Genomic DNA, 24,215 nt, shown 5'->3' with positions numbered 1-24,215 from the left:
CTGGGCTAATTACCACACCTGCCAGGGATTTGGTCTTCAGCCAGTTTCCATTTAAGCCAGAGGAAGTTATTCATTAACTGCCAGATTGTTGACTAAGCTACAGTCCCGAACCCTGGTGAGAGTGGACTTAAGAGTGAGTGTTCTGGACTGTGAGTCAAGGGTTGTGGACCTGTTTCTGGTGTTGCTTCTGGCCAAGCCCGTATCGAGGCTTGGAGCCTTCAGGACTTCCAGCTGGCTCAGAACCCAGACACAAAATTGTTGCTCTTCTGTGTAATCATTTGTCACTGTAAATAAATGCACTGTACTGAGGATTTGAGAGTCTGCATTATGAGTCCTTCAGACCACTAACTGTGACAGGAGGAGGAGAGAACTTGGAGGCGTTCACATGCCATGGAGGCAAATTTGAATTTACCCATATGAGGGATAATTTTTTGTCATCTAAGATGGGGTCCCCTTCACCAAACAGGCAAAAACATGAAGGAAAGAGCTCCTGAACTAATGTCAGGACACTTAACACATAAATACCTGGGCAGATTGCTCATTTATTCCCAATATTATCACAATTACTTATTGTCAGCAGACTGGACATGTGACCTCCTGTCTCTGGACAGCTGACGACAAACCGGCTAAACAGTAAAAACAGCTGGCTATATGCTTACATTATGCCAGCTGTGTTAGGCTCTAGTGTCCTAACAATTACACTTTCCCTCTGATTAACAGTTTGATTACATTCTCATATTGTATGAGAGTTTATTCACTAAGTGTCACAGTCCATCAACATTAGATCTACCTCAAAGAAAGTTTCACTAACACCAGCTAATAGCAGCTAACAGGGGCTAACAGCAGGGTTACCAATAGAAAAGTTCAGGATATCCACAACAACTTGTCTCAGTATCGCTGTCGTTGGACAGAAGTGAGCTTCACAGACTCATCGACTTGTATTGAACGCCTTTCACAAAGTTTTACAGCCTCAGCGTGGACACCAGCTGAGGTAAACAGCAGATTCACAGCCTACACTTGAACTACAGATGAATGATAGTCAGAGTTGTTTGTCCTATAGCGACCACCGTTGCTAGGAGGAGGGGTAAGAAAACAGGGATCAGTTGACTGCAATCTACTGACATCTAGTGGTGAGATTTTAAACACTGTGCCTTTAAAGACTGACAGCTTTGAAACAGACACTTTTACTGGAATTCCTGACTGGAGATCTGGAGAGGTCGTTTGTAAAGAATTCCACTTAATATTTCTACCAACAACGATTAGAATGTCGATAAAGATATTATTATATTCCCTGTAAAGCACTTTGTAATAGATTCCTGTCTTAAAAAGTGCTATATAAATAGATTTTAGTGAGAATGTGTTTGTCTTTAGTTGTGAACCGTGTGTTGTTGATTTAAAACATCCCGGTAATTCCAAAGGGTTCACAAATCTTCTTTTTTAAATATGTATATATTTTCCCTTGCAGTGTGATATAGTGCATGGCCTTTCGTCTGATGTCTGTGACTGAGCTATACTTGTCTGCGAGCCTATTTCCCCTGCCGCTGTCCTTCATAAATCCAATGAATTACCCAGTATCTCCCCTCTTTCCTCCATTAACCCTCCCCTGCCGCCCACCTCCCTCTTCTCTCCCTTCTGAACGAGTGATCAATTAAGGCCCTGTCCAGCGCTCACTGCACGTCAGCACTTCCTCTCCTCCTCTTATCCCCTCCCTGTCATTTTTCTCTTCTTTTCGGGTGTTGGGCCAGCCACCACCAACACAAAAGGATAGGGAGCAGAAAAAACCAAAGACGGTAGGAAAAACAAAAAGAGAGAATCTTTTATTTTCAGGATGAGAAATGCTCTGTACAGAGATGTGAGTTTTCAGGTGTCAGTATGTGCTCAAGGGAAAACATCCTTTCGTAAACCCTCTGGCAGGAAGTTTACCTTCTGCCTTGCTAGAGGACTTTGCTTTAAAGAGGAAGAGAGAGAAGACAAAAGATGAAGGCAAGTAGAGAGCAGTTATAAAGGACTTGTACAGCTGTCTCTACACTCTATCAGTTCACAGTGAGAAAATACATGTGCACAGACAGTGCTGGTCAGGAATGTAATGCAGTAAACATATTTTGTCCTAGAGGAGTAAAGTAGAAGATTTCTGTTTATTGTCATCAAGTCCCATTAAAACTAAAACAAATCAGCTGAAATTACTGCCTGTGTGGCCAAAGCTTCCTTTTCCTTTGTGTCATAAAATTTTAAGGAACGCATTAATGAACCACACTTCACACTGAGTGTCATGCTCCTCTGTTACGATGAAAACGGGCACTGTTGTATTTTATCAGGGTAAATCCCTCAGCCATTGTTCTGTTGCTGCAAAAACAGCATCAAATGTGCGTCTGGCGGTGTAAAACGCTTGCTAGAAAGTGCACTGCGTAGCTGTTTTTTCAAATTAAAAGAAGAAAAATAGCATCAACCTTGGGATTTGTTGAAAAATACAGAGAAACTCTGCTTTTATCCTTCAGTGGGTTATTTAGTATCTGAGGATATTCTCCCACACAGCAGTCAGGTAAACTGAATGAAAGTGATTTATGTCTCTGCTTACAGTTTGAACTTATGGTTGAATAGTGAGCTTAGTGAGATCCAACACCTGCCACACAGTTGCAGGGAAACACAAGTTATCCACATCTTAATGTTAAAGCCAGACCTCTGTGGGCTATTTAAGGCTCCGTGTTTAGACAGTCATGCATATTTTGTACTTCTGCACGCCGTCAAAGTGGATTTTAAAGCAAACACTGAATATGTGATTAAAGTGCAGTTTTAATTCAAGTGTTGCTTGAATTTACTGTTTAGTAATTACTGCCTTTTTCATCCACACTCCCCCATTTTCAAAGGCTCAAAATTAATTGGACTTACTAACATATTATTAAATATATATGGACTTATTTTTAAGCACTTGTATGAAAGTTTTTTGTAGTCAGTGACTGCCTCAAGTCTAGAACCCATGGATATCACCAAATGCTGGGCTTCCTCTCTTGAAATGAGTCTCACTTTCTTCAGTTTTGTATTTAATAAGTGAAAAGCATGCTTTTTGGGGCTGAGATCAGGTCACTGACTTGCTTTTGCAGTTGCACTGTGAAGCGCTCGACTGAGTTTGGCAGAAAATGTGGTAGGCTTCAAATTATGAGCTGTTTTTCTCCTTCTTCCCATCATTCTGGTACAAATTCATCTTAGTTTCATCTGTTCAAAGATTTTTTTTCTCTAGGATGTTGCAGACTCACATCCAGTCTAAAAATGGTTGTCACATTGTGATTGTTTGATTTGAAATCCTCTGTAGTGGTGTATAGACGCAAAACTATAACACTTGTGTCTCGACCAACAAAAGATGGACTTTGCTGTATTTGCATTACATCCTAATAGACAACCGCTCATATTATCTCTTTCAAAAGCAACACAGACTAGTTTGAACAATTTCCATTCATCCCTCCATCTTTTTTAACCACTTATCCAATTCTGAGTTGTGTGGGAGTTTGAACATTTTTTAGTAGCTGTGCACTAGAATTGTACTCACATAGAAATTCACATTGAAATGCTCAGATAATAGCATCAGTGAAACACTGGCAGACTCTGAGTTGTTAAAGGTGGGCTCTATCCTAGCTGTTTCAATGACTCATCCTTCCCTTATAATCTTTGTGCTCAAAATCCCCGCATCATTAAACTCCCATTATTTCAGTATAGCTTACTCCATAGTGAGGATCAAATTGAGATTTCAGACACTTATAAATTATCCTTTCCCATCTCCGCTGTCACTGACTAAATGTAGGGTCACACGACTTTAATATTTTTCACAATGTTACATTTCCATTCAGTTCTGGGACTTGTTAAGTGCACTCGTGTTGTGTTATGTAACGACGAGGGAACACTTTTATATACATCCTGTGCAATTACAATGAACGCACATTGGATGTTTTTTTTTTTATAATTTTTTCTCTTTTTACTGTAAATTGCTGCGAAACCCTCAAAGTTAGGGAAGCAAGTCTAACTTTGGCGAGACCGGAGAGGAGAAGCTACATTTATCTATAGATATTTGTAAACAGGACTAACTTTGCATTCTGCATACCTTCAAACTGTTTGCAGACACCCAAATATAAAGCATATACAAAAGGTAGATAAAGCTACAGAGTCTAAAAAGTGCAGCCAATACATAACTGTCTCAGACCAAAAATAGTCTATGGGGGAAAAAAATATCCTACTCACTTTATCTTTAATTTCAATAAACACTCTTGATGAGTTTATGATCGTGATTGCTACTTTCAATTCTTGGATAATACGATGTTTATTTTGTAAAATATGATCCCCTCACTGTCCTTAAAGGTAGATAAAGCAGGGTGTGTGTGCATTAGGGCGTGCCTGTCCTGTGACTGACAAGTTGCTACCCTACGAGCATGCAGTATCCCTCAGTTTCTCAGTCACATCAGCCCTCCTCATCGCTTCCAGTTTTAAATCATCAAGATGGCAAACAGCCAGCATGCTCAGCTCAGGCTCTGGACTGGGATGGGGACTTTGCTAACCATCGCTGACATCACAATTACTACATTAATCTTTTATATGCGTTCTGCAGAGACAATTCATTTGTTGTTTGACTGGACTTCCACTGTATGGACAAAAGCACTGGTACACTGCCTCTACAAGAGCTGCTCAGCCATGGAAACCCATGCTATGAAGCTCCCAGCGAACAGATATTGTGCTGATATTAACATCAGGGGAGGTTTATCTCTCTGCAGAGGATTGGCAACTTTTACGGACTATGCACCTCAGCGTTCAACAACCCCGCTCTGTAACTTCATGTGTCAGAGTTGCTGTGTTTCCTTCCACTTCTACACTGCAATAATGCAAATTGCATCAGGAAGGGCATCCGTATGGTGCCTCTGAGGGTTCACATGCACTCCAACTTAAAAAACCCCACCAGCAAATAGGAAAAAGCACATGAAACCCAACAGAAGTGTGATGGAACAGCTGCGGATGTGACAGAAACCAAAATATGCAAACTGCACTGAGATACGCTTAAAGGAAGCAGAGGCTTCATCTGTGCTGTGTGGCAGAAAAAGATGACAACTAATGATGTTGTCATCATTAGCAGTCAGGATTAGCTGTTTTTGTTTTTTGTGAGCTTTTATTGCTTTTTTTTTTCTATTTCCGTTGTGTATTGGTCGCCTTTGCAGCATTTTACCATTGGCTGTGTGTTGTTGTTTTTTATTTGCTTTGCAGTACATCCGGCAAACATGTAGAGCTACCCGCTGCAGTGACCCTGTAGTGACAGGGCAGCAGCTGAAGGCGGCAATGCTGCAGCTGATCTTTAAATATCAATATAAGTTTCACAAACTGACTGCACGATATGAGTACCGCGTTGTAATTCACTCGCTCCCCCATTCATAAATGTTTTTGAATGCAGACTGCATGGCTGAGTGCTTGCTGTTATACACCTGCAGCAATGGGACTAAAAACATTTGGATTCAAAGATTAAGAGGTGTGCCCCATTACTTTTGTCCATATAAGTAGTTTGTGTGTTGGCATAAACCTTCAAAACGCCGCTGCAGTGTATTTCATGGAAAATATGATCCTATTAAATTCTCTTATCTCATTTTAGATCAGTGAGGAGACTCTAAACCTCTCAATAGATCATACAGAAATTTGATGGGCTGTTTTTTCGCTGTGATATATATTTTTTATTTTGAATGCCCTCGCCCTATTTTTCTGCCTCTCGTGCCCTTTTAAAACCCTGACCTCCCCTCTGAGTTATTAAACCTTTTAATACGAAATCCAATGAGTTTCGCTGGTCTATTACGAGCTGCCAGATCCACTTAGACGACTGCCTCGTAAGTTATTATCGGTTCAGGTCTCCGCTGTGGTGCAGCTACCGGCCACTGCATCACTGATGACCAGTTAATTCAGTTTCCCAGTCATGATTAGCGCCGCACACTGTGCACACTGCTGAGGAGCTTTGATCTCTGCTGATTGTTGCAGATTGGCAATCGTCTCAAAGAGATAAGGCCTCGGAAATTTAAAGTGGCTCGCGAGCAGTGGAGGGACTTCATCTTTTAAAAGCTTATTAGTCTTGAAGATTATCCGAGGTCTTTCAATTTGACGGTCATTAGATGGGTGCGATTGAATAATAGATGAGATCCTCTTCTGTTCCTCTGTGCTTTCTTGCTCTTCAGTCCACTTTTGCGTATCCAGCAACAAGCCGCTTACTGCGCCTCACTGTGCCAGTGCCGTGGGAGAGGCAGTCTCGTTCCTTCACGACTGCTCTTTGTTGTCTGTCCTTGTAAAAGTCTCTGTCTCCTCTCCCCGCCCTCTCGTCCTCACATCACTCTAAATGATGCAGTATTTTCTCAACATGTGGGAGTCTGGGGCTGTCTTCTCTCTTCAAGAAAATAAAACAGTAAAATGTCTGTCTCATTTATCTATCTGCCTCTCTCTTCTCCACCCTTATTCTTTCAATCTCTCTCTCTTGCTCTAAGAGCTTTCTTACTCCAGGTTGGATTACACTGATAATCCTCCCTTTCTTTATCCATTTCTGGCTCAGCGCTCTCCCTAATTTTGGAGGAAAGTCTTTGAATTAACCAGAAGAATCCATTTCACCTTTTCAAGAATCTGATAAAGCACCCTGCTTGCCGTAATCTCATTTTACCTTCACTCTCCATTCCCTTCTTCATCTGTTTTCTTCTTTTATTTCAGTTCCAAAACAGAATGTACTGCAAAGAAAACCTTTTTTTTTTGTTTCCCATTGCTTTGCAATCACAAATCACAGAGCCTACAGTCCACTGGAAATTGGGTTTCCTTGGATCGGGGCCCACTCCATCTTTTATCCCATATTTAGTTTCTTTCATCCTTTCCTTCACGCTTCTCCTCCTCTTTTTTTTTTCTTTTTCTTTGTTTTCAGACAAAGTCTTTTGAAATAGCGTCCGCAAAGTTGGGAGCAGACATGAGGATTGAGATGGTGCATATGATGTTGAAAACGCTAAATGCCACCAGACAGAGGCGGTCAATCACAGCGCCTGCAAATTTCCACTGCTCTGCCATGCTTTCGTTCTCGTCTTGCTCCCGGAAGCGGTCCGCCATGTAACGCACCTCCTCCAGGATGGCCTGGAGCTGGGGGTCTCCCATCCCTACAGTGGAGCACCCTCCAAGACCTCCCGCCCCACCTCCAAAGCCCCCACCACTGGAGACAGTGCTGGGACATCCTACAGTATCCACATTAGGGGTAGGCGGTGGAGGGGAGCTGCAAAATTGTGACGGCAGGTGTGGTGGTGGGCTTCCCGCCACTCGCGGAGGCCCGGCGGAGATGTTGTTTCTCTGGATGCTCTCCGGGAGCACCGAGGGGTCGTCCATGCTCTGAAAACCCATGTATAGAAGATTCCCATTGTTGTTAGCACTCATCTGAGCCTGGAGGTGAGGGTGTCCTGCATGAAGCGGCCCTGTTTGGAGGGGAGCCAGGTTCTGTGGGTGCAGCGGGTGGAGGGACTCCGGAGGGTTAGGGATGCTTCCGCTCTGTGACCCCGAGGAGCAACGGCGCAGGTGTGGGGCGCAAGGTGGCCGCTCTGGGTCGTCACTCTCACCCGGGCGCTTCATCCGCAGGAACCATGCCACCCACTGCAGCAAAACAAGCCGCACCTAGTAAGAGAGAGAGAGAGAGGGGGACACAGATATGTAGGGATGAGAGTGGGGGCCTCGAGGGAGCACAGAGCATAAAAGCACTCAAAGAAGTAAAAGAAAACATAAGAAAGCAGCCACGAAGCACTAAAAGCAGCTACACATCCTGACCTGCACCTAACGCCAGTTAAGCTGGGCTAATAGGCAGTTATTTGTCTCTTTCAAACTGCAGCTGCACTTGTAGAAGTATAAGATCCTCACCAGGGTCGCCTGAGGAAAAGATTTTTTTTTCTTTGACTGCATTCCCCACAGAGAGGATACTTAGAAAGGTAGGCATACATTCAAACTGTGGAAATATTGAGAGCGGTGCTCACATTACTGTTTTATGACTCTAACAAGCTTGCTGTAATGTTGTATTGAGCAGTGTTTAAATAAAGACCTTCGTTTCTGCTCTCCCACAAAATACAAAAAAGACTCCAAGTCCCCTGAAAGGGCATTCTGGCCCAGCAGCGTCCAGATGGGTGTCTGGCATCTAATGAGCAGCTAATGTCCAGATGACTGCTCAATTACACTCGACAGAGTATGTTTACCAGCCAGGTAACCGTCTCTGTTGCTGCTACCGTTGACGTAGGTTTTTTTTCAGGGGCTGTAATTATGAACTGTGCTGGTTCGATGCCCTCATCTGAACCACATCAATTAGCCTGTTAATTGGCCATTGGACTGTCTGAACAAGCCATTCATCAACAAAGCGTCCTTGAATTGTGTCGATACATCGAGCATCTGCGCTGTCATGCAGTAAAGCTGATGCACATGTATCGAAAACTGCAGGCCTGTCAGTTCGTCTCTGCAGTCCACACATAAATCACCGGATAAATACATCTTAAGATGCCGTTTATACATTTCAGCGGTTGGTTAATATTACATTACATGACATTTATTTTCATTTCACACCTTCTTTCAACATTTTTCATGTTTTAAAAAATTCACGTTATGACAAAACTTTTTAAAAACAAAGCTTGATGAATTTTTTATCATTAAAATGAAGGCGAGGAAAATAAAAAAAGAAGGAACGAGCCAAATCGAGTCCGCCCACATATCCAGAGTGCTTTGAAATGCACTCCTGTTGAAGTCTGTGGTGAGGCATTTGATGAACACACTCAGGCAGACTGACACTGCTGGATGAGTCACAGCCGAGGAAGTCAGAGAATAAAAAGCGAAAGAAAACTGGCAGAGGAGCACAGGTATAGCGCTAACAAATGGATGAAATGTTATTGAAAATGGCAGAGCAGAAGAATGATACTAAAGCTTGAATAGAGATTAACAAAAAGATTAATTTGAATATATCTGCGTGAATTAGAAAGACCGATCTCTTATTAAAGCAGCGAAGCATGTAAGTGATGATGTTTGTGGGGTTAGGCTCACCCATTTGGGCATTTTTCCTCCGGTCGGATCGTGATGATGATACTGCAGAACCACCACTGTGGCGATGACTGACATCCCAACGATGATCATTATACTGGCAAAGTACTGACCTGGGAGGAGTGGGAGAGGGTAAAATATTTCATTTTTAAGTCGCACCATAATTTCCTATACTGCCTCACTGAATTTCACAGAGTCTGCTAACAGCTTGTTATTTAGGAAACAGCCCAGCAATCATTGTATAGAAGTAAAAAATCTACAAAATGATCTTGCAGTTTATTTCTAGCCTACTTAATGTCTGTTTTCAAGGACTCTAAGGTCAGCAAGATGAGGTATTTCACTGAAACACATTATGATGAGATTCTCAAGAAAAATGTGAATTTTTAAGGATGGTGTGTTCCTGTTTTTTTCAAGGTGGATGTCTTCATAACACCACTTCTGCCAAGTTTATACTGTTGGGGGGAAAAAATCATCAAACAGATTAAATCCACAGCAGATTCTCCTAATTAAAAAAAATAAGCAGAAAGGAAAACACTAATGACTATGACTCTGCTTTTTTTTTCTTCTCTTACGTTTTTAATGACCAGGATTTGTGTCTTCAGGCAAAGATGGCCTTGCATCTGTCTCGGTTGCCGTCTAAGCTCGCTAAACATAATTTCCAGCAGCGTGCCCACAATCAATTTAGACTATTAAACTTTAAGGTGAGCAGGTGGCCACAGTATATTCTGTGATTACAGTTTTTTTGGGGGGGAGCATTGTGCAGATTTTCTGGTCTCCTGTAGTGCAGTACTGTGCAAAAGTCCTGAGCCATCCCTCAGTTTTTCATGTTTTGCAATGAAAATGGGAAATAGGTGCAAAAATTGATTAAAATGTGCAAAATGAAATCCATGGAAATAAAGTGTATAAGCCAATCTGTACAATTCAAACAGATTGAAAGTCAGTGTTTGGTATGACCACCCTTATTCTTCTGTCTTAGGGAAGCTTTCTTGGTGTGTCTCTAAGTAGTCTTCATGAATAGTTCTCCGGGCTTCTTGGAGGACATTCAAAGCTCTTCTTTGGATGTTGGCTGCCTTTTGTTCTGTTCTCTGTCAAGATGATCCCACACTGCTTCAATGCTTCATGTTGAGGTCCGGGCTCTGGCTAGGTCAGTCCATGACTGATGGTACTGCATTGTGAGTTTTTCTATCCAGGTGTGCTTTTACTGCTTTAGTGTGTTTAGGATCATTGTCATGCTGAAAGATGAAGCTGTTGTCAATCAGACACTTTCAAGATGGTATTGCATTATGGATCAAAACCTGACTGCACTTTTGTGTATTCATAATTTCATCAATTTTGACAAGCTTTTGACAAGATCACCGTTGCCACTGATTTTCACTGCAGTTCCCTGTTTCCCTTCCCTAAGAATACCTTTTTTGACAGCCACTCTTCCACTCAGACTATCTCTGATGAGGGTCCAGTGAACAGTAGATGGATCAACTGAAGGGTCAGACACATTTCTCAGGTCCTGTGTCAGGTCTTTGCTGCATTTTTTCCTATTTCTTAAGGACACGACTTTCGGATACTGTTCATCAGCTGTAGATACTTTTTTTTAGGTCACTTCTTTTTTCCTCCACTTGTCAAGTTTCCTTAAATGTTTTAGGACATACTGCACATCATCCAGAGAAATGCCAAGTTTTCAGCTAACAGCTCACTGAATATGACTTTGTGCAAAACTACTGTTTTATGTCTGCCAGACTGTGTTATATTTGGCCCTGGTTTTAGATTTAAAGGTAATTAAATGGAAACAACGTATGTGTTTTTGCAACAGGCTGCTAATAAATTTAAAATGAAGTTTTCTGTTATGTATAAAAACAACACTGGTTTGTGTCTGGAGTTAGAAGCCTGTTTTATGCTCGAATGAGCCATAGGTTACTCTGAAAATTGTCAGGTAAAAGAGAGCCTGGCTCCTTGGAAGCAAATGTTAAATACATGAGAGGTGGATTGTATTAAAAAAAAAATCCTCTGCACATTGTAAAGTCATCGGTGAAAAGCCTGGCTGTTGGACAGATGGTCCATTACTGTGGTTCAAATTTAAATATCTTCACTATATGATGAATTGCCCTGGAATTTTGTGTGACATTTGCCAGGTAGGGTTAAGTGAGAACTACTGTCTTTGGTAGCTTTTCATGTAGTTTCAGGGTTCTCAGATTATCAGAACAGCAGCCGTTGGGAACATTTTGTGCAGCCTGCAATCAGGTAATGTTCATTTCATCCATTCATAGTTCATGTTATACTCTTGCACTGCAGAAAGACCATTGCAGAAGACAGCATACTTCCTCCGTTTCAGCCTTGAAGGCAAAGTATAAAAGGCAGCATCACTCAGCTAATGAATTTAAAAAAAGCTGTAAACCTGAAAGCATTACCAGCATACACAACCACCATCTGAATGGTCACATGGACACCTGTGTATCCCCTCTAAATTGACACTAGGTCATTGAAACCTTGAGAAATCCTGATCTATAGTTAGGTCCATAATTTGTTGGACACAGTATTTGTAATTTCAACAGTTAAAAAGAAGGAATGCACTGGCCAGCACCAAAATGCCTAACAGACCACAGAAGACAAGTTCACAACATCTAACAGTCACCAAGGCTCTCAGAGATGCTGATCTACGATCAGCAGAGCCTTTAGGGTTAACTTGTCCTAGAAAGATGGGAAGAGAAAAGTAAGGAGAAGGACAGAAGCAGCTCATCAATCCAAATTTACCACATCATCTGTGAAACAAGGTAGAGGCAATCTTGTGGCATGGGCATGTATGGCTGCCAATTGAACTGGACTACTAGTGCTTATTGATGATGTGACTCCTGATAGAAGCAGCAGGATGAATTGTGAAGTGTACAGGGCTGTACTCCCTCCTCAGAGTCAGCCTAAAGTGGATTGCACAGTGCAAATGGATAATGACTCAAACCAAACTACTAAAGCAACCCAAGAGTTTCTCAAGGAGAAGAAATTGGATTTTCTTCAAATGGTTGGTCACCTGATCTCAACCCAAGACAGCATGTTTAGGCCTGCAACTGAAGGTGGCTGCACTAAACGCCCAGCAGAGCATCTCAAGGGAGGAATCACAACATCTGGTGATGTTCACGGGTTCTAGAGTTGAGCCTTGGATTTTAATCCAAGTTTTAAAAACAGTCATGATATTTAAAACTATGTTAGTCTGTCCGATTCCTCCTGAGCCTCTGAAAATGGTGAATTGTGTATAAAAATCACCGTACTTCCTAAACAGTTCATTTAAATTTGTTGTAAAACCCCAGAATCAAAGCCTCGAATTAAAGCCTGCACTTCAATCACATCTTAATTGTTTGGTTTAAAATCCACTGAGGTGACGCACAGAGGCGAAACTACAAAAAATGTGTCTTTGCCCAACGAATTATCAACCTAACTGTTTCATCAACATGTTCAGCATCCACAGGCTAACTATCAATTATAACAAACAAAAAATAAGCACAAAGCATCGATCGCTCCCATCAGATAGAAACTGCATGCAGTATTTCCAGTGAGTCAGACAGCCTGATTTGATGCTGTGTGTTGCGATGGCAGCAGATTCTTTTTCCTATGAATATATCCATCTTTCACATACCTATGAGAGGGACGGAGTCAGATGTGGCTGGCATGATCTCTGCGACCAGCAGCATGAAAACAGTGAGAGACAGCAGGATGGTGATACCTGCAGATAGAAAGAGAAATAATACATTTTGTTAGGCGATCGATCCAGCGGTTTGGTCTCCTCCCCTCAGTCGCTCTGTCTACTTCTGAGAAACTGCATTAGTGTGTTTGGTATTTTGATAAATAGTCACACTCAGGAGGAGATCGGGTTCGATTTATGTAAATGACCGGCTAACGCTCCTACAGTGAATCACTTTTTTGGCATTGTGCACCTCTAAAGCTAAAAAAAAAGCACTTCCACATACACAGCATATAACCCTTTTTAAAGGTGTTCAAACACCACCAGTGTGCACGCAAACGCACTCCTCACACCCTCCCGCAATTCTATCTTCATTTATCCGCCGCCACACAATCTGTCTCACTTCTCCAGCAGACGGAATTCAGGGAGTGCTTTGCTGGCATAACTGTCCCCATTCAGAGGCATTCAATTAAACTCCCAGGCCGAGAGATAAAATATGAATGCTCTTTAAGGATATTAGGTGAATTAAAAATGCGTCTTTTATGTCGCTTTTTCTCTTCACATATGACATTTATTCTTTTTAAAAGCATGCTCCTCTAACCCTAACGGCCCGGCCGCACGGTGCACGCATCTCCTCCATCAAGTGAAGTGACAGAGTATTTTTCTGGAAGCCAGTGTGTAAGCTCTCCCCCCAATCAATTCACTAGCTTTAATTACATCAATAGGTTAATTGTCCGTGTGTGTAAGGCTTGGCATCCCCCCCCACCTCCTCCTTTTATGGAGAAATGCTGCGTAATGCATCCTGCATCGGGGTTGAGGTTAGGCTTTGACAATGCTGTTGCCTCCCAAGCAGACATGAGTCAAAGAGCATTTAGATAGAAGGATTTATCCAATTATCAAGGTGAACTTAATGCAATGTCAAGCTGCAATCTTCTATTTTCTTAAACAATTAGTCAAATAAATGGTGGAAAAATATGCAAAATTTCACAAAATTCAAAAGTGACGCAAAAAAAAAAAATCTTGAGCCAATTAAATTAGATTAAAAAAATGTAAAGCTGAGACTTTTTCTCTATTTTTACTTTATAAAACTTAATCGGTTTCCCAAACATACAGTCATAAATTTTCAACCACTTCCCTCTTCCATTAGTTGCCTAACAGTTTTAGCTCTATAAATGTCAGATAACGTGAAATCTGGACTATTTAATGTCCTGAGGAGATGAACATTAGTCATCTCTAAACAGGTTGAAGGAGATATTAAAACGTATTTGCAGCTGCTGCTTGATCACGGCAATGCTCTCTCTCTCTCTCTTCCAGCCCATTATTGTGCGATTTGGATGTCTCTCCTCTTCTCCTCCTCATCAGTCCTCCCTCTCATCCTTTTCGAATTCTTCTCCTGTCGGTGTTATCTTTTTGCCTCCCTCCCACACCCATCGGTCTGTGTTCCTCCTCCTCGCATTTCTCATCTTTCTATTTTATCCTGTAATCCCTCTCCTCTCTCAGCTCCCCACCCCTCTCCCTTTGTCTGTTTCATGCCTCCCCATAGTCTCCAGTGCCACTCCTTCAATTCTTTTTTTTTTTAAATTTATTCCGGGATGGCTTGCTTGTTGTGAGCTCAGTTTTTGGCAGCCTATAAACTACTTTAGTCATACCCGGGAGCAAGTTGGAGATTTTTGCATATTTTACACGTTCTTTTTGCAAAATATATACATTCATTTTTTAAAAAGCCTGAACATTGTGTAAAACCTGCGAGTCATTTCAATCATATAAGGAACATTTGGAAGTCTTACTGCATTTGCAGCAACATGCTTGGAGAAAGTTGAAAGCAGTGCAATGAAAAACTACAAAAAGTCATGGCCACATGTGCTGCTTTTGAGGCGCCATCTTTTTCATGGAAGACACCTCGCTTCTTCCATGTATTACAGCAGCTTGGCTCTGTAGTGAGTTTGTGTGCCTGAAGTTTCTATTGTCCTTCAGGTTTAGTCTTTACACCGCGTGCATCTTGCACTTGAAGCTTTCATTGTTTGCATTCATGATTAGTTTTAAATCAAATGTGCTCGCATTGATTCTCAGACTGGTTTACCCTATATCTCTGTGTGTGTGTTCATGTTTCTGTGAAGTCTTTTAAAACTAGTTTTTGATCCACTCACCCAATGAGATCTTCTCCCCGGAGTCAGCAGGCAGCACAAAAATGAGCAACGTCATAGAAGAGAGCAGCACACATGGGATGAGAAGGTTCAAGGCGTAGTAGAGCGTTCGCCGCCTTATTGTAATAACAAATGTCACATCCGTGTAGGGCTCCTTACAACAGTCATAGAAGACCTCATTCCTCTTTCCAGGAACTCCTGGAAGATGGAGAGAAAGTGGTTTGATTGCTCATGCCTGAATAAAAGTGAATGCAATGCGAACATTTTTCCCTACTCACCTATTAGGTCCCATTCTCCGTTGGGCATGTAGCCGGAGATGTCAGCTTCGACCATCTGGAGGTCCAGCAGCCAGCCGTCATACGTCCAAGAACCAAATTTCAGCTCACATTTCTGAATGTCAAAAGGAAACCAGCGAACATCCACATTGCATGTGCTCATAAAGATTCCTGAGAAAAGGACAAAAGCACAGGGGCTCCTCAATCAATTGACTAAATGACAATAATGAACCGCCGCTTCCTGAGGAGAGGTGACAAGGGAAAGATGTACAGCCGGACCATTTGTTTTGTGCAGGGAGTCTGTCCAGAATATCAAGTTCCTTGTTAGAGAAATCATTCATTCACTTCAAGACCTCTTTTTTTTTTTTAACTTTCTACAGAAACTGTGTGAAAAAGGTTACATCACAACCAAAAGTGCACACTGCAACAGGATTTTTATGAACACCCTGCAGGTCTACAGAGAGTTTTTAAATTTAGTTTGGAGGCTGAGGAAGTGAAAGCAAGGACTAGATTAGAAACAAGCTCCCGTCAAAGAGATAGCTATAAAAACAAAACTTGGCAGCTATATATATTGTCACTCACAGGTTTCAGATATTTTCTGCTGTGAACAAATGCTGCTTCTGCTCTCTGCCTGCACACACACACACACACAGCTGTTAGCTAAGCCTCAGCTAGAGAAGAAAACATCAACGATGACACTGAAAAATGAGATTGTGCACAGTGCCATAATCAGATTACCACTTCTATTATGCAGAAATAATAAATAAATGCACCCGCTCACATATGCACGGCGTAAGTGACCAAGAAATCATAAAGACACACTTCCACCCCCAAACGAAAAATTGCAATGATTCTCGCTGTGGTCGCTGGCGAGCTGCAGCCCTTAAAGTAATTACTGAAATAAAACGGTCTCACACACACACAAGCGCAGAGAACCAAAATGCCAATGAAGCCTTGCAGCTCTCAAAGACGTTCATTATGAGCCTGCCCACATGCAAATCAGCCTGTGGAGGTAAATGACAACAGGGAAAGAGGGCTAACAGGTCGAAATCAGAGGTTCATCACCAAATGGAGTAGAAGGTATAGATTTTCTCTCTCTCTGCACTTCTTACTCACTAAAATCCAGCTCCTAACCTTAGGTTCCAACCTTTGCTTCATGAGTGTGTCTTTATAATTACTCCAGTTATGAGCTCCTAAGGCCCTGAAATCTAAACTTACACTGATTAAGTTAAAGCAGATCCGCCTCTCTGTGCTTCAACTCCATGCATATTTGCAGCCTGCCTCTTGAATATATCCAGTAACCTTGAAACAACACCTTCAAACAAGGTGCCAGAATCTTCTCTGCAGCTTGGAACAATCTGTCTCGCAGCTCGTACGGCTCCCAAAATAAAACTCCATCATTCTGAGCATTTCAAGGCCTAGAGACAAGATTACCTTGTTATAAATGTCATCCGGTCCAGATATGAGCTAAAGCCTGTTACACGACGTTTCCTGTTAGGCCATTAACACAACACAGCACCTTTACCTCTGCAGCAAGAGGAGTTATTCAGACGGCATGCAGCAGACATCTGGGATCCTCCACATCTGAATTATTTACTGCGTGTCAAGCTCCCCGCTCCATGCCTGCCACCCACAAACTTGTTGCCTCTTATTTACTGACAATAACCAGCTGAACAACAGGAATTGTAGCCAGGCATGTGTCAGGGAGCTGATTTGTTTCTCATTCTACTTTTTCTTACTTTTTTTCATTTACTAATAAAATACACACATCAAACCACTCCTCATATTTCTCCAAATCGTATCTTTATATTCTCCCACTAATTGACTCTAGTCAAAGAATTAAGCAGCTGTATTTACATTCAGCAGCAGCTCATGGGATGGCTTTTGGGGCTTGCAGTCTTAGACTTTTTATTCAAAAAGTCTTTTCAGGCCCTCCCAATCTCTCTCTCCTCACCCCAAGAGATGGGTTTCGGTCTCAGGCTTTGATAATCTGGTGTATAACGAAAAGACTGAGAAACTGCAAAGCAAAGGCCTGTGGAAATACAAGAGGGGAGTCTTTACTTTTGTGGGCTTGCATTTGGGTTACGGCAGGAAGCAGAGGAAGTGAGCGTCTCCTATTTATAGGTGTTACTCACAGAGCTGGGAATCCGTAACCAGTGACTAACTAGGGATGCTGTTTTACAGTGATAAAATATTAATGTCAAGTGTACAAACAGTAGGGAGACATGACTGGATTGTAGAATGAAACGCTGCCGTTGCACCTCGGGGAAATGTGGAGGAGATAGGGAGGGAGATGAGCGACGGGGAGAGCAGGAACGATGATTAAAATCTAAGAAATATGCGGAAAGCCTCACCTGGGGGAAGATACTTGGCAAAGCCGCTGGAGTTCACCAGAACATTGGTCTTAAAGGTGGAGTCAAAGTCATCATCTGCACTGAGGAAGGACAGAGGAGGAAGTGACACGACTTGTTGACGTTTGCGCGTGCGAGGCGAGCGTTTAGGGGTTTATGCAGGGTTTACCTGTTGTAGAGGAGGATGTCTGGGGTCCAGATTTGATCCGTGGTAAAGCGAAGATTTTTCACTCCAGGATGTTCGCTCTGGTTCCACTGGAGATAGTGGTCGTACCAAGTCTTCAACACACAAACACAGACATGCTGTCTCACCAACCAACCTGCAGGCAAAGTGTTGCACACTAATATTGCACACAAATTGCCAAAAGTATTCTCTCGTCTGCCTTTACACACACGTGTATTTGAGTAACATCCAAATCTTAATCCATAGGGTTTAATATGATGTCAGCCCACCCTTTGCTGCTATAACAGCTTCAACTTTTCAGGAAAGGCTGTCCACAAGGTTTAGGAGTGTGTTCATGGGAATTCTTGACCGTTCTTCCAGAAGTGCATTTGTGATTCATCCCAAAGGTGTTCTGTCAGGTTGAGGTCAGGACTCTGTGCAGGCCAGTCAAGTTCTTCCACACCAAACTATCCATGTCTTCATGGAGTTTGCTTTGTGCACTGGTGCGCAGTGCTTTTGGAACAGGAAGCGGCTATTCCCAAACCCATTCCCTGAAGCTATATGCACTGGTCTTGAGCTAATCTGAAGGCCACTTGAAGTTCGGAGGTCTGTAGTGATTCACTTTTTGTAGAAGTACATTTTATACACCTCTGGCTGTGGAAGTGATTGGAACACCTGAATTCGGTGATTGGATGGGTGATGAATACTTTTGGCAATATGGTGTATTTCCAAAGCCCTCTACTGTTCATCAAACTAAAACAGAAGATAAAAGGAGGGCACTCTTCCATCTACTGTGTTATTCTGATAACAGTGTCCACTTTCTTTTTAATTTCCTGCCTTTGTAATCGAAGGCGCTTGGAAAGAAGCCCGACTGGACCTCTTTAAGTTTCTTGAAGACGTTTTCACCTCTCATCCGAGATGCTTCTTCAGTTCTAAGACCGTCTTCAAGAAACTTAAAGAAGTCCAGTCGCTTTCCGAGCTCCTTGGATTGCCATGACCTGGATGACTGAGAACCAGCACAGATATTCCTGCTTTTGTCTTTTTGCCCACCCTCATTAAATTCACTTCTTTTCAATCCTTTTTGCATTATAGTCTTCCCTCTCTCCTTTTTTGCTCATCTTATGTTCATCAAGCCTGTGTCTACATTTAGATCCTCCACGCTGAAGTGATTACAATGATACATGGACTTCAGGGTGACCTTAATTTGCATGTTAAAGACTGAGAAAACTAGTTTTTGCCGCTGGAATACAATAAAAAAAAATTATCACCCCAAAACATTCAGAGTCTCTCAGGGGTCCTTACCATCTGCAGCCACATATTAGAGGTTAACACCTGGTTCTTCTCATCCTGCAAAACATTTACACCACTTAAATCATCATTTGCCACATAAACCACGAGGCAAGAGGTGTGAGCACTGCTCTTGCTCCATAAATCCACAAACTAATATCAAATATTTGAAAAGAATCTGGTGCATTATTAATACCACAGTTTCAGGCATAAACAAACTGCATGCTCAATGCTTGTTTTTTTCTGTCTAATTTCCATTTTAATTACAAACAAGCAAATGCTCAGTGTTCTCCATGAAAAACAAAATCTTAATCCAAGGATCTGAATTTGTGTTTTTTAAATGTTTTGTCTGATGTCAGAAATCAGCAGCCCCCAAATGAGTCTGAGATGCCTACCACATCCATGATCTGTATCAAACTGAGGCTGAAGGAGACATTGAGAGGTAGGGAGTCATTGGCCACTGGTCGCTCCATCGGGTTGTAGTCCTTCAGGAGGTTTTTCAGCAGAGTCCTCTGATGAGGGCCCTGCAATGATACTGAAAGGCAGAAGAAAGGGCTCATGTTTGAATCTGATATAACGCTCAAGTGTGGAAGCAAGCGAGATTTGATGATTTTAATGTCTATATGTTCACTTTTAGTAGGTCTGTAACCAGATTATAAAGTGTGTTTCCAAAATTCAAGGAAAAGCTCCATAAAAAAGCAGACTGGGGGAACAAATGTCAAAAAAAAAACAGGCTGCTGATCAAATGAGAAGATTTAACCTTGAGGATTTCAGCCTCCTTATCTATAAATACATCCGGAAGAACATGACTGAAATGAAAAGAAGACAGGAGGAAATGCATGAGGAGAAGCAGGTTTAATGATGAAATTAGCAGAAATAAAACTGATCACTTATCTCGGCTTTAAATGTAACCCTGAGGAAGGGTCCAGCTCCTCAGTCAGAGTAAAATATTTAAAATTAATGCTGAAAACGCGGAAGAAAAATCAGCAAAGAGAAGAAAGCTTCAGAGCAAGCGTGGAGAACATTAAGTAAACAGGAACTAATTAGAAATGTAGGAAAACCTTATCAGGGCATAACTGGCACTAATTAATGTGTAATTAAGTTTGTTTGAGAAGCTCAGAGGTAATGCACATTGAAATGTTGAATTAAGATGTTGATTGGCATAGAAGAAGTGAGAAAATATCACCCTGACCACAAATGTGCCGTTTGTTTGTGTGCATGTAGCTGTTTGTTTGTTTCCTCTCAGCATACCCATCATAAAACACCCAAGGTTTATCCAAGAACTGGTATTCTAATTTACTGTTTATACCATGCTGACATCCATCCGTTTCCTTGGCTGTGTATTCAACTAAGGGGAGTTAGAGAGGTCGCTGGTCAGTCATAGGGTCAATACAGACAACAAAACCCTCTCACATCCACATTTACAGATAATTAACATAACAAGCATGTTTGAGGCCCACACTGGCACAGGAAGAACATGAAAACTCCACCAATTACATTCAATATCGTACTGATGGGATGTAACAATGATAGACAATGGAGGAAGTGGAAAGCATTTTTAAGTGGCACCAAAAACACGACATAAAAAGAGATTTGCATGTGATAGAAGGTGAAAAAAAGACATGTAAACTCCAGACGGTGTGTTTGTTTGTTTGTAATGTTCCTTATTGTATCGTTTTCAATACTAACTAAAACTAATAAAAATTAAAGTTGGAAAAAATAAAAAACTGTTAAAACAAAAAAGATAAATGTATACGCTCGACTTTATTGGGTACACCTGTTAAAGCAAATATCTAATCAGCGAATCACGTGGCAGAATGGGTAAGCATCGTGATTTAGGTGTCTGAGTCTGAACATCGGAGGAGCTGCTGATCTGCTGGAATTTACCCCACACGACCATCTCTAGAGGATAGAGAGACTGGTCTGAAAAAGAGAAAAGATTCCCTATTCCCAGTTCCCTGGATCATGTTGATCTTGGAGAGAGCTTCAAGCTGATAGGAAGACAACAGTAACTCAAATGACCACTCAATACAACCAAACACTACAGCATATATAAACAGACAACATGCTGGACCTGGAAAACGATGGGCCATTCACCACATCTCAGTCCAATAGAGCATCTTTGGGATGTGGTGGAATGAGAGACTAACATCATACATGTGAAGCCGACAAATCTGCAGCATCAGTGGGATGCTATCATGTCAATATGATCAAAGTACTAAAAGCATGAAAAGATTTGAGAACCTGCAGTAAAATATGTGGAAGATTTGGATCTTGCAGAAAGTCTGTGCATTTCATACTGATAAAGTTTTATATTTCCGAGGTAAACTGGTAAATTTATTTGCCGGGATGTGGTATGCTGTGCGTGAAATGGAAGGAACTGTTTGTTTAGTGAAAATGTCACTCGGTGTGCTGATACCCAAATAAACTGCTGCGAAAAGCAGATGCAGCCTGTACTCTGAACAGCATGGAGGAATTCTTTTTATATATTACACTGTTATATAAGTTTGCTGCTGGGAATATGACAGGATTAAACCCTAGAGGTGCAGAGTACAAATTTACATGCACTTGTGGTGGTGTTTCCTTTCAAAGCTTGCCAAGTAATGAAAATTCCCTGAATGTTTTTTTCTTTAAAAATCTGCGTGCCAAAATACTGTCAGAAACTTTCGCTTCCTCGGTCTTCTTGTCTTTCATGTTTCCCAGCTTTTAGTCTTTGAAACCGAACAAACTGAACACTCTGCTGGTACTTCTCCCTGTGGGTAAAGTTTGCCCGCTCTCCTCTCAGGTCTCTCAATCAATTGTCAGCCTTTACATTCAGCTGCGACTCGTGCTGCTCGGAGCGCCGTCGGCTCGTCTGCAGCAACATGTCCACAACACGGAGAGGCAAGATGGAGATGGAAGAGCCAATCTATACGTCAATTCATTTGATCTCTGACAGGTTTTCCATATGAGAGCCCCTGGTGTGCACGCAGATTTGTACAGAAAACGGCAAGGCAAAAACTGCTTCCATTTTTCTATCTGACATCTGCCTCGCTGTGCTGACTAGATGTCAATCTGCCCATTACAACATCTCACGCAGAGGCATCCAACCCCGTTTCTCAACTCAACTAAGATCCAGAAAATATGAGCACAGTTAAGACGTAAACAAACTAAGCAAACAGGTGAGCAAGAGTCTCACTTTTCTTCTCCCGGAGTCTCTTTCCTACTTCCTGCTATTCTTATTCCACTGCATACTTTGTAAATCAAGCGTCGGCAACGTGGACTCCAGTGCCCGAATTCCTATAAAATGCTGCTGCAATCCGATTCCCTGAAAACAGAGTGAAAGACAGACAGAGAGAGACATGCAGGCAGGCTCACCGTGGATCAAAGCAGAGAATCCAGAGAGGAGCAGAGCCACTGAGTGCCACATCCTGGTGGTGTGGAATGGGTAAAAGAGAGGAGACAGAAGAAGAGAAGCTTCAGATGTTGGAAAAAAGAGGAGGAGGAGGGAAGGGGAAAGGGGGGGGGGGATACAGAGAGGAAAGAAAGGGAGGAAAGGAGCAGAGACTCAGGAAGCTGCTGGAAATCCTCCGGTCCGCATCCAGTCAGCATCAGAGGGAAGAAGTGCAAGCGTGTGCTGGAAGAAGGGGAGTCGAGAGAGGGCGAGTAAAAGGAGGAGGAGGAGATGCTGGTTGTGCTCTCGCTCCCCCCTCTCTCTCTCTCTCTCTCTGTCTCTCTGGGAGGTGGGACTAAAATGGAGAGAAGAAGAGAGAAAATGTCAGTGATGGGGTGAAAGGTTTGACGATAAAACAGTGAAGTGTGGGGACGGATGGGAGGAAGGAGAGAGTTTAATTGCTCTATCACTGTGGGCTGACCTTTTTAAAGACAATAGAAACTGATGAGGCACACGATTTTAAGTGCTCTTAACACTAACGGAGAAGGAGTTGAAGTGGGGAAAAGGGGCTGATCAATGCAGCAGGGTGAAAAATGTTTGACATAGGCTCAACGCGTGCATAAATTCATGTGGCAAGCACCAAAAGTAACACATAACTGCCTATGCTTCTCTCAGTAAACTGATAAAATGCACATTGTGGTGATTTTTTTCCACTCTATGTCAGTTTTTTCTGCACAAATTGCTCATAAAGCCTCACATATCGCTAGATTGAACTTCTCCCTCACACTATAAAAGCTGAATCCTTCATAAATCCCTGGAATGTCATACATCCTTCCCTTGACAGTGTCCCCACTGTGACTGTGTTTGCTTTGTGCCTGCTGTACGTGTACACCTGTCAAAACTATATTGCAGTTTGCTGCATATATGATAACACAGCCTGGTTATGGCTGTGATCTCACACTGCTGGACTGGAAACTCTGTCTGCTGTGTGTGAGCTTCCCACACTCGTCGCTCGGTGAGCTTTGAGTCCTGCGGGGCAGACAGACTCCGGTTTAATTGAGAAAGTGCTGGGCTCTGCAGGAGGGCAGCGGGAATGTGCATAGTTAAACTCTACTTCTCATTTGTCCTCATGAAATGCTGATGCAAGGGCAGAGGCAGCGAGAAACTGAAAGACTGAGAAAGAGGAGGGCGGGGTGGGGGCAAGAAAAGAGGAAGAAAAGAGTTGGACTGTATAATAGATTACCCTATTACTTCTACTGCCCTTCGGAATTACCCCTTTCCCAGGCAGCCTGACACACACATCCAGAGCGCCTCCCGAGCTGCAGATTCATGCTCGGCTGCACACAGAGGAAGGAGAGTGGCCCTCGGAGGGGAGAAGAAGGATGGCCAAGTCACCGGCTAAAGCACGGCAAACTGCGCCAAGCGTGGAGCGAGGACACATGGTGTGCCCCAGCAATGTATCACCAGAGGAGGAGGAGGCGAAGCATCCTGTTGCTCCTTCTGCATCCCTGCAAATATTACTGCTTAAATATGTGCAAAATTTATTTTGCGTAAACCTGGTGAAGAAAACACACACAAACACACACTCACCAGCACCGAGTGTGACACGGTGCCAAGAACAAAATCCATTAGCCTTCATAAAAATACAGATTGGAGGCATTGAAGCGTGGGTGACATCTGGCGGTGTGTTTTCCTACTGCACGCTGGCTTGCAGCTCGGCAGCTCTGGCTCGGAGTGTGTGCTGGGTGGAGAGAGAGGTGGTGGTGGTAATTAACAAGGAAGAAACTGGGCTAAATGGCACGAGAAGATGATGAGAGCCGGGGCCATAAAGAGAAGGCTAATTAGGAAACAATGCCAGCGAGTGAATAGAAACACAGAGCAGGATGTGAATTAAAGCCATATTAATGATTATGGCG

The 24,215-nt window shown here is 42.4% G+C and overlaps 1 protein-coding gene across 2 annotated transcripts; it reads right to left on the bottom strand.

Moving 5' to 3' along the window:
* Positions 1–1,795: 1,795 nt before the first annotated feature.
* chrna11 (cholinergic receptor, nicotinic, alpha 11) lies at positions 1,796–22,626 on the bottom strand. 2 transcript variants are annotated; one of them, XM_003452443.5, is made up of 10 exons: positions 22,284–22,626; positions 19,322–19,461; positions 18,942–18,986; positions 17,646–17,755; positions 17,480–17,559; positions 15,129–15,296; positions 14,854–15,048; positions 12,662–12,748; positions 9,046–9,155; positions 1,796–7,644 (listed from the first exon to the last, which is right to left on the bottom strand). In XM_003452443.5, the coding sequence occupies exons 1-10, from the start codon at positions 22,333–22,335 to the stop codon at positions 6,910–6,912; spliced, it is 1,722 nt and encodes a 573-aa protein (XP_003452491.3). In that variant the 5' UTR covers positions 22,336–22,626; the 3' UTR covers positions 1,796–6,909. The 2 variants fall into 2 exon arrangements, with proteins under 2 accessions (XP_003452491.3, XP_019206181.1); XM_019350636.2 differs by lacking the exon at positions 22,284–22,626 and adding an exon at positions 22,105–22,264.
* Between the last annotated feature and the right edge of the window lie 1,589 nt (positions 22,627–24,215).

The sequence above is a fragment of the Oreochromis niloticus genome, linkage group LG22 (assembly GCF_001858045.2).
Source record: "Oreochromis niloticus isolate F11D_XX linkage group LG22, O_niloticus_UMD_NMBU, whole genome shotgun sequence".
NCBI lineage: Eukaryota > Metazoa > Chordata > Actinopteri > Cichliformes > Cichlidae > Oreochromis > Oreochromis niloticus.
Note: the sequence above shows the minus strand (reverse complement) of the source record. Positions and strands in the feature narration are given on the sequence as shown.